Genomic DNA, 10,101 nt, shown 5'->3' on the forward strand with positions numbered 1-10,101 from the left:
ATGGTGAACATGAGTTTTGTGATGAAACAGAAAAAAAACAGTGACGAAAATGCTGAAGAAATTGACCAGAACCACTATTTTATGTGTCCTAGGAGAAGCAGCAGCAGTACAGAGGCGAATCAGCCTCGAGATCGCAACATGGCAGCCTCGGGATCCTCCCTCTGTAGGTCTGTCCCGCAATCTCCTATGGGATCTGCGCCAGGTGCAGCAGACCGGTCCACGTCGGGACCTGTGCCGCGTCATGACGCCGACACCAGCGGCGGCTCGGTGGGTCATCCTGCTCCGCACCAACCATCTACCGCCACATGGCCTTCTGCTGGCCAGCCCGCGCCTGGACGATTCGGCAACGCCCCGCGCTGCTACGTGCGGCGCACACCACGACACGTCATGGAGCCCCGTGATGATCTGGCCGGGGCCGCACCATCATCTGCTCATCATGAGCCTGCGGAGGATATGGGGGCTGGTGCAGGATCTTCTGTGCCGGTTCCTTCTCGCCCGACGCCAGCTGCAGACACAGAAGATCCACCTACGCAGCCCCAGCCTGACAGGTCGCCTTTCGGGATCCATGGCTGTTCCTGCTACGGGATCTCTCGAGCAGCCCTCGGGATCTTCTGTGCCGACTTCTTCACAATTATGCACAAGGCTTCAAAGGGGAGTAACTCAACCCAAAAATTATAAAAGCGAAGTAAACTTTGGTCTTGCTTGTACCACAGATGAACCAACTACTGTTGCGGAAGCCTTGAGCGATACAAAGTGGAAGAAGGCTCTGCAAGAGGAGTACATGGCGCTTCAGAAAAATAGAACCTGGCACTTAGTTCCTGCATGCCAAGGTAAAAACGTAATTGATTGCAAGTGGGTCTACAGGATTAAGAGAAAATCTGATGGAACCATAGATCGCTATAAAGTTAGATTCGTTGCGAAAGGTTTTAAGCAACGATGTGGCATAGACTATGAGGACACCTTCAGTCCTGTTGTGAAGGCTGCTACTATTCGCCTTGTTTTGTCTATTGCTTTGTCTAGGGGATGGAGTTTACGATAGCTAGATGTACAGAATGCGTTTCTTCATGGCGTTCTAGAAGAGGAAGTGTTCATGCGACAACCTCCTGTGTTTGAGGACAAAAACAAACCTTTCCATGTGTGTAAACTTGACAAGGCTTTGTATGGATTGAAGCAAGCTCCTAGGGCATGGTATTCCAGATTGAGCTCAAAACTTCAAACACTTGGGTTTACTCCTTCTAAGTCTGGCACCTCATTGTTTATTTACAATAAGTCAAATACCTCTATATTTGTCCTTATATATGTTGATGATATTATTGTCACAAGTTCATCAAATGAGGCTGTTACAGGACTGCTAAAGGATTTGAACTTTGAGTTTGCTCTTAAGGATCTAGGAGACTTGCATTATTTTCTTGGGATTGAAGTTAAGAAGAATGGAGATAGCCTTCACTTATCTCAAGAGAAATATGCAACTGATCTTGTAGCCAGAGAAAGAATGCAGGGCTGTAAGCCAGCTCCAACACCTTTATCCAGTACAGAAAAATTATCCTTGTCAGAAGGAGAACTCTTGAATCAAGATGACAACACCAGTTACAGAAGTATGGTTGGTGTGCTACAGTACTTAACTCTGACTAGGCCTGATATTTCATTTGTTGTCAATAAAGTATGCCAATTTCTTCATGCACCTACTACAGTACATTTGACAGCTGCAAAACGCATACTTAGATGTGTTGAAGATACCTTGAGCGTTGGGTTAACATTCAGCAAGTCATCATCAACTCTTGTCAGTGCATTCTCAGATTTTGACTGGGTAGGTTGTCTGGATGATAGGTGCTCAACAGGTGGTTTTGCAGTCTTCTTTGGTCCTAATTTAATCTCTTGGTGTGCAAAGAAACAAGCTACTGTATCCAGGTCTAGTACATAAGCAGAATATAAAGCATTAGCTAATGCCACATCAGAAATCATTTGGGTTCAGTCCTTGTTGAGAGAGCTTGGTGTACGTTGCAAGCAAGCTCCATGTTTATGGTGTGACAATCTTTCTGCCACATACCTTTCTGCTAATCCAGTTTTTCATGCAAGGACCAAACATATCGAAATTGATTTTCACTTTGTCAGAGAAAGAGTTGCTGCCAAGAAATTGGACATTAGATTCATTCACTCGCAAGATCAAGTTGCAGATGGTTTTACCAAGGCCTTACCTACAAGGAGTTTTGAAGAGTTTAAACGTAATCTCAACTTGACCAAGTTGTGATTATGGGAGGGTGTTAAACTTGATATGCTAGGCGCAATGGCCCCACCTAGGCCGAGCTAGGTTAGTTAGAGATAGAGCTAGACAATATTCTTGTAACCTCTTTTATCTCTATCTTCTCTCTTTGCTTGGTTTCCAAGATGTAATCTAAACAGCCTGTATGCATATCTCAGGGATACGCCCCTGCCTATATAACACGGAACCGTCGCCTCCAACGAGGTACGACGTTCATCGCTCGTTTACAATAGGGAAATCTATGTGAATTGGCGGTGGGTTCAACATTTATTCTCCTTTAGGGCTCCTTTACTCTCAATGCAGATCTTCCTAACAAAGATACATGACACAAATGTCAGTCTGAATTTGTGCACACCATACATCGATCACACAATGTTACATAGACAACAACACTATTTTGCTTATTTATATGTCCATTCCACACAATTAAGTACGATCTCATTAAATGTGTTGCATATATCTCCAGGCACCGATGCCTCATCTTCATGCCTTTGCGAGGGATACAACCAACATAGCTCGAGAGGTTCTGGCCCGCTCCTCTCGCAAGCTCCCATCCACATCGAGACTCCAGTGCAGCTCTGCCGCCCTCACAAATTCATCCATAACCTCTCCAAAATGCTGGACTATTATGGGCTCAAATAAGGCTATCAGATTATTCACAAACTTGCTTGGGCTGCTCAGAGCAATGTTCATTTCGGCCGTAGGGTCATGGACACACATCTCCTTGATCGAAAAGGACCCCTCTCCTTTGATGATCTCCCTTACCTCTTCGATGGAAGGTCCATGGAGCGGCACATAGAAGGAATCAAATTTTGCTTTGTCGATCACACCCTGTCAGACATGTCATGAGATTGGGAGGTAAAATAACCGCACATACAATTGCAATAGATAATTTCCTATACTAGAAAAGGGCAAATAAATGTACCTCCGCGACCATTACACTTAGAATCTGAGCTAAAATTCCCGGGAAAAGAGAGAATTCGGAGGCGATTACATCAGAACGCGTCCCTACCAGGGAAATAACCATTCGGCCTCCTGAGACCAACTCTTTGGCTCTCAGCTCCAGGAAAAGCTTGAAATCTTTCCTGAATTGTTGTTCATAAGCCTCACGGACCATTGGGAGCATTTCACGCCTAGCATGCTCATCAATGTTGAAAGCTGGGATGCGGTTCCTCGTTAGATCTTCAGGAGCCTGTAAAGGTAAAATTTTGCTTAAACTCGCAAGTAATCCAACTGGATCAATTCTTCGAGCTCTAACCTTTGATAGCCATTGCAAGCTGTTCGACGCGCAAACAACATGCAGGGAGTTACTAGTGAAGAGCCGCTCATAAAACGATCCCGGTGCGACACCGGTCACGACAACAGGGTTCTTGCTTTGACGGAGTGTGACCAAGCTCTTCACCACCGTGTTGAAGTCGGTGTCAGGAAGGTCATTGAGTAGCACACATATTTCCGGTGGTGGCTGCTGTAACTGAAGGCAATGGTTGTGGATGGCATTGATGGCAGTCGATACCAGTGCTAGAGCATTTGGACCAGAGGAGCATCCCAAGTCTGCGATCACTATCTTTCCGTGCAACAAGGTACTAGTGCTGCTGCATAAGTCGGTGATGACCTCTTCTATCAGGGGCTTCATCCTGTTCTGCTCAGCTCTCTGCAATCAAGTTGTAGTCCTTCAGAAAATCTAGTATAATATTTTTGCTCAATGCATGGTTTGTTAATTAGCTCATACGCTCTTTATCTGTATAAAGCCATCTTGTAGTACCATAGGGAAGGCTGCTAGGCACATCAACAAGCGAGGACATATATTTCTTTCTTGATACGGTTTCGCCACACAGCTCCTACTTTTTGTGTGGCTTTGTCTGCTGAATCCGGTGTAGCGATGCAGAACATTATCCAGCTCGCCCAACACAATCACTTTTTTTGTCTTGAACATTCTATTTGTTACAAATATTGTGATTTGTTGACGAAAGCCTTGATCTGCTAGCACATCACTTTTAGGCTGCATATTCTTTTCACCGCAGTGTCCAAATTCTCCAAAGTACTTTTCAACGAATTACTCTTCATGAGCACGTTAATACTATCAGGAAAGGGATTTGTTCTGTCTTGAAGACATTTCTCTTCTCCTTTCATGTTTTTTAATTAACTTAGGATTCAGAGAGCGAAGGAGAGAGCCAGTATCCAGTAATAAATGTAACGAGCTACAAAAGGGTACATACAACCAAGCATTTAACAAACTATATCCACCCCGATTTCTTCTCTAACATTGCTCTATCGGCTCTTCATTGAAATCACGGTAATACTAGTTCATTTTTGGAAGGTCGAATACAAGCTCATAGAAACCACTCAATGAAAAGATAAGTTTTTTTTTGGGGGGCGGGGAGGATGAAAAGATAATATACTACCTTAAAACTGGATCTTCAGTTTTGGAAGCCAAATGTCAAATAAAAGGTCATAGAGACCACTCAATGAAAAGATAAGATACTACCTGAAAACTGGAGTTGCGAGCATAGCTTGTTTCGCCTTGGCCATGCTTCATATGCACAGCCTGTTTGGAGGCCATGGCTCTGTCTAGAGTAAGCTAGGCTAAAGTGCTAGACTGCAGGTTTGAATCTGCAGGGAACAGGTTGGTGCTGTAAGTACTAATAATGAAGTAGCACTTAAATATCTCGTTTTCCTGGGACCATTCACAATGGCCGCGGGTACGGTGCTGACAACGTTGTTGCACCTAAAACTGCATGACGTTTCAGAAATGGAAAGTAGCATATATAGAATCTTTTCTTTCAGTGGTATTGTTTTTATATATTTATTATTTACAGTGACAGTAGTTAATTATTCTTCAGCGCTCATGCAGAGTAACCTTGCTATTGGGGAGATAACAAGTCATGCTTAGAGTACATATGCAGAAAACTTTTATCTAATCCTCATTGAAAATAGGGAAGATGCCGAATAATACTCGGCTTTAGCAAAAATCAGTAACTTGTAAAAGTAGACATTAATGTATACTTCATATGTCGCAGCATAGTCAACCAAGTCACCTTCACCAAAATAGAGGCAAACTCGAGCACTCCTTCTCGACAGGCACATCCATGGGTGTCTGCTTTGAAAGCAATAGGAGTGCTCAAGACCACAATTTTTAGAGCCTTTCTGACTCAACTTGAACTTCCGTTCCATGCAAATTTCCATGGCATGGCAATAACACGCATCTTCTTAAGCTACATGGCTCGCCAATAGTGGCACGAAACAGCTGAATTCTCTCAAGTGACACACCACTAAGCACAAACAATCTGAGAAATAATTCAAACTGACTCTGCACTTTTGATATGATAAAATTTATCTTGCTCTCGTTTCATGATCCTCATGTCAACAATTGGAACATAGCAAATCATTCAGATGCCTCCCTTATGGCCAGTCATTGCAATGAGAAAACCCTGCAAAACTTATTAATTACTAGCTCCTCATATGTTGAAGTCGAGGATTTGAAGTCGTTGTTAGTCGGCGAAGATGGCTCAGAAAAAAAATAGGCTGTAACTAGCAGGAAAAAAAGTATAGGTGCAAAGACGCAAGAGCTAACAATGAAAGAAAATAAAAGAAAAATCATAACTGGTCGCTACAACAGGAGCACTGGCTGTACAAGGAAGGGAAGGGACACTACTAGTCTTTGAGAGGAGTAGCTGGGCAGCATTAGGCCTTCATCAATTAGGCCGGCAACCTGATGTTGGAGAAAATTCTTCTATTGGGCACGTTCCAGATATGCCAAGCGACATATATATGACACTGCAAATTTTGTCCTTAAGTCTGGAAACAAAGCAGTAAAGCCAAGGGAGAAATGGTCCCGGCCTGGAGAATGCAATGGGCACCAAGCCAGGATGCTTGCGGCCTGTGAGGTGCCAAACTTCTTTAGACTAGCCGCAATGGATAGTAATATAGACTAGTAACATGCCTATGTTACTAGCCTCCCGCTCCCGCTAGGGTTTCCCCTAGCCGCCGCCGCCGCCCCCGGCCGCCGGCGGGCGCGCCCCGGCTCCCCCTCCCCCTCCCCTCCTCCCCGTACCCCCGCGCGTCGCCTTCCCGAGCGAGGCGACCAGGGGCTCCCCTTCCCTGCCCCTCCCAGCGGCCCCCCTCCTCTAATCCCCTCCTGCCGCCGCCGGCGTAGGCCTCCGGGCCTGGCTCGCATGATGCCGGCAGCGATGGCCCTGTTCTTTTCCTCCCTGTGTGGCGATGTAGCTCGGGCGATGGCGCCGGTGGCGGTGCACCTAGGCCGGCGTCGGATCCGGTGGCGGCTCCTCTTCGCAGGCGGCGCAGCTCCGGGTGGCAAGGTGGCGGTGGCGTGGCTGCTTGGCTACTGGGCGGCGCGATGGCTGGCGGCGGCGCCCTTCCGACCCAGATCTGGGACCTTTTGGGCCCCATCTGGGTCTGGGTGGGCCTGGCGTATGCTTTCCGGCGTCATCTCCGGCGGACGGAGGTGTGGCTTGGGCTGGGGGTGGCGGAGACCGTGGCGCGTGTACTGCAGCGCAGCGACGGGAGCTTCACGAGCCCACTTCAGGCTCGCCGGGCAGGGGTGCCTGGTTTGCTCCTGAGCTACGTACAGTCGGTCACCGCCGAGGATGGTGGAGGTTGTCCCCTCCCACGTGGCTGCTGACTCTGCTACTCCTCGTTTCCAGCTGGTTCCTCTCGATCCCGCCGGTCTTGCTTCGCTTGTCACGGTGAGATGGCGATGGTGACTGCGAGTCCGTGGTGGCGCATATTGGTGGACGACAAGTATGGTGGAGCGCGATGGATCGTCTAGGGTCGTGGTTGGTTGGAGGTTGGGAGAAATCCTTGTCGACTTGTTTGGCACCGACGCGGTGACGCCCATGGGCGCCGCCGTGCCTTCCTGAAGGGCGTCGGATATCCCCCTTCCCTCCCACGGCCCTTCGCGTACCGGGGAAAACTCTAGGCCATGTCCGTTAGCAGCGTCGTTGTCGTCGCCTTCCTTCTTGAAGGCGTTACTTGGTATGCGGCGTTTCGTGGTGCTAGGAGTGTGGTGGAATTCTCCGGCGGGCGCAGCGGTTGCTAGTCATCTTCGTTTTCGTTGATCCGCCGTTGTCGGCATTTCTTTTTCTTTTGTGTTTTCTCTTTCTTTTTTTTGGGCATGCCTGTGTTGCTTCCGCCCCAGCACCTATCGTTGGTTGTATCGATGTTGGTGCTTTGTAATACAAAGCAGGGGAAACCCTTTTTCGGTATATTACTACCTTACTACCTATATAGTGGAGAGTACATATGTGTGATAACATGCAACACTTTATTTATTAGGCTATAGACTCATCTTGCCTTGACATGTGTGATGTTACTCGTACTACTAGTAACTAACTATGTTACCACATGCCTCTTTTTTTTCATTTATTGCTTGTCATATCATTTATTTTATCTAGATATGTGTGATGTTACTATCTATATTATTTTCACTGTGGGTAGTCTTAGTGTAAGGAGACACGTTGAACAGATGCATAACTGACTCATCCTTGGCTTGTGTTCCATGGAGAGAACTGTGGGCACGTACGGTGAAGATCCAGTCTAATATGGTTGGATGCCAAAGACGCAAATGCTTCTTATTTCCGTATTCAAGCAAGTCATGAGAAGGGAACTTTTCATCAGGCATCTTAAAATGGAGTTTCGGTTATATTAAGACTCCCATGCTCAGGCAGTACATCATTGGTGTTGAGTATATTGATTATTAGGAAGTATATAATAGATTAGGATTTGGTCCTGCTTTGTCTTGTACTTCAAGTTGGTCATTGTACTCATATATATATGCCCACGAGGCTCAAGCAATACAAGAACGATTTCTCCAAATCCCCTCTCTCTCTCCCTTCTAACAGGGTATCAGAGCCTAACAGATCCAAGCCCTAGCCGCCGCACACCACTTCCGCCCTGCGCGCCGCCCTTTGGGCGGTCTGCCGCCATGACCGCCGCCGGGGATCGCGCCGCCCGTACCTAGGGTTCATCCGCCGGTCGTGTTGACCGGCTGCCCTAGAGAGTCTTTTTCCGATCTCTTCGATCCAGGTTTTGTTTTTTGCCGGTCGTCTTGATCGGCGTTTTTTTTTTGGTTTTCCAATATACAATGGTTTGCGCCACCCACCGCCGCTTACGAACTCTCGCGCGTCTCTACTCCAACTTCGACATCGACTACACCAGCGTCTTCTTCGACTTGGTGGCCTCGCACGCCACGCGGGGGCCTGGAACGGCCACCATCCGTTTGTTCGTCAGCTGTTCGCAGGCAGTCGGCACCTTGATCGGATCGGGTACTCTCCACGGATTACGCCTCCATCCAGCTGGGCCCTATCACGCTGCTTCATGCAGGAGGGCGCATCCCGTGCGGTGGCCCTTGCCACCTTGTGAACAACTCGCGCACGGTGATGCGTTTGCCCGGTTGCCTGCGTGTCCTATTCTGTCCTACACCGAAGGCTCAAGTGACGCCAAGCCTCCACTTGTACGTACATGTTCATGAGCAATCAAGCCACGCTAACGCTTCACGTCTCCGGTGCCTCAGCGATAGCTATGCATCATCCATGGCAGCCCGAGCTGGCTCTTCGACCTAGCGAGCACTTGGATTGATCACCCGAGCGCACGCAGTCCACTTCATCTATGTCGTGCGATCGATCTGGCCCATCGGTTACGCGCGCCTCTGTAGATCCCGTGAAGACCGTCTTGCGTCGCCCCATCAGGCCGCAGTGCCGCCGCCCCGTGGTTCTTTTCCCGGCTGCACCAACTCGCATCACCCCTTCGGGCCGTAGTGTCGCGGCCCGCGATCCAGTGCTGCCCCGAGGCCGTCCGCTCCAGGTCGTCCCTATGGCTACACCGACCCTCGCGCCGTCGCTGCGTCATTCCGTCGGGCCGTAGCGAGCATGGTACGCGATCCTTGTCGCCGTCTCGAGACCGTTCCCGCGGTTGCACCGACCCGGTTTCCGCCGCTTCCCCGCCCCTTCGGGTTGTAGAGCCGCGGCCCGCGGTCCACTTTGCCGTCACCGTAAGTCGACCTCCCGTGGCATGCGTTGCGCCGCCTCCCTCGGGGCGGGAATGCTACCGTCCGCGCCGGTCTTTGTCACGTTGTCGTGTTCCTCACCTACTTCGAGCATCGTCGCCGCGCTCCTAACCAAGCCGCCGCCGCCGCCACTCTTCTTTGACCGCCGCCGCTGCTATCGCCGTAGCAGCCACCGTCGCCCGTCCACCTTCTTCATCTTCGTCCAGCACCAGCCCGTCGCCAGCGTCGCCGTCATCTACCCCGATCGCTTCCTCTACTCCGACCATCGTTGGTGACATCGGCCCCGCGCCGATGGACACCGCAATCGTCGTCGAGTCCTTCTCTGCTGGCCTCTCTGACTTCTCCGACATGGCGTACAACTCGTGCAGGTCCCTCATCTACGCATGCTCGGTGCTGGCAACACCGATGCGTGCCTTCGTCCATGACGTGTCCCCGGGCCTGGCAAGCCTGGTGCGGCGCGTCGTCAACTTTGTTTTCGTCCGTCTACGCATGCCCGATGCTGGCAACACCGACGCATGCATTCGTCTACGACGTGTCCCCGGGTTTGGCAAACCCGGCGCGACGCCTCGTCAACATCGTACTCTACCCGACGCACGGTACTTCGACACCATTGCGCCCATGACTAACTCGGCGCCTCCTTGCGCTCGCGGCTTCACGGCGACATCCTCGACGCCGGCTACCCCGACTCGACATCGACCATGCCGTTCTTCGTACGGCTACGTCGACCACGGCTACACCACACACGCTCTCGGCTACCTCGACAAACGGCACAAAGGGCTACCGCCTTGCTTGAGCAACCTTGTCGGTTTCCACTCCAACC

General features: G+C 49.7%; 1 protein-coding gene across 1 annotated transcript; it reads right to left on the reverse strand.

Annotated features, from left to right (window-relative positions):
- Window positions 1–2,520: 2,520 nt before the first annotated feature.
- Window positions 2,521–4,856, reverse strand: LOC119278457 (inactive anthranilate O-methyltransferase 1-like). The gene is made up of 4 exons (XM_037559806.1): window positions 4,746–4,856; window positions 3,519–3,911; window positions 3,186–3,452; window positions 2,521–3,091 (listed from the first exon to the last, which is right to left on the reverse strand). The coding sequence occupies exons 1-4, from the start codon at window positions 4,818–4,820 to the stop codon at window positions 2,744–2,746; spliced, it is 1,083 nt and encodes a 360-aa protein (XP_037415703.1). The 5' UTR covers window positions 4,821–4,856; the 3' UTR covers window positions 2,521–2,743.
- Window positions 4,857–10,101: the final 5,245 nt, after the last annotated feature.

Source organism: Triticum dicoccoides, chromosome 3B (assembly GCF_002162155.2).
Source record: "Triticum dicoccoides isolate Atlit2015 ecotype Zavitan chromosome 3B, WEW_v2.0, whole genome shotgun sequence".
In the NCBI taxonomy this organism is placed as follows: domain Eukaryota; kingdom Viridiplantae; phylum Streptophyta; class Magnoliopsida; order Poales; family Poaceae; genus Triticum; species Triticum dicoccoides.

What these genes read in the sequence shown, in the direction of transcription:
- LOC119278457 (XM_037559806.1), bottom strand. Translation starts at nt 4,820, where the DNA reads ATGGCCTCCAAACAGGCTGTGCATATGAAGCATGGCCAAGGCGAAACA. An exon ending in CTCGCAACTCCAGTTTTCAG is followed by an intron (nt 3,912 to 4,745) that starts GTAGTATCTTAT and finishes ACTTGATTGCAG; the next exon opens with AGAGCTGAGCAGAACAGGAT. An exon ending in GCTTGCAATGGCTATCAAAG is followed by an intron (nt 3,453 to 3,518) that starts GTTAGAGCTCGA and finishes TTACCTTTACAG; the next exon opens with GCTCCTGAAGATCTAACGAG.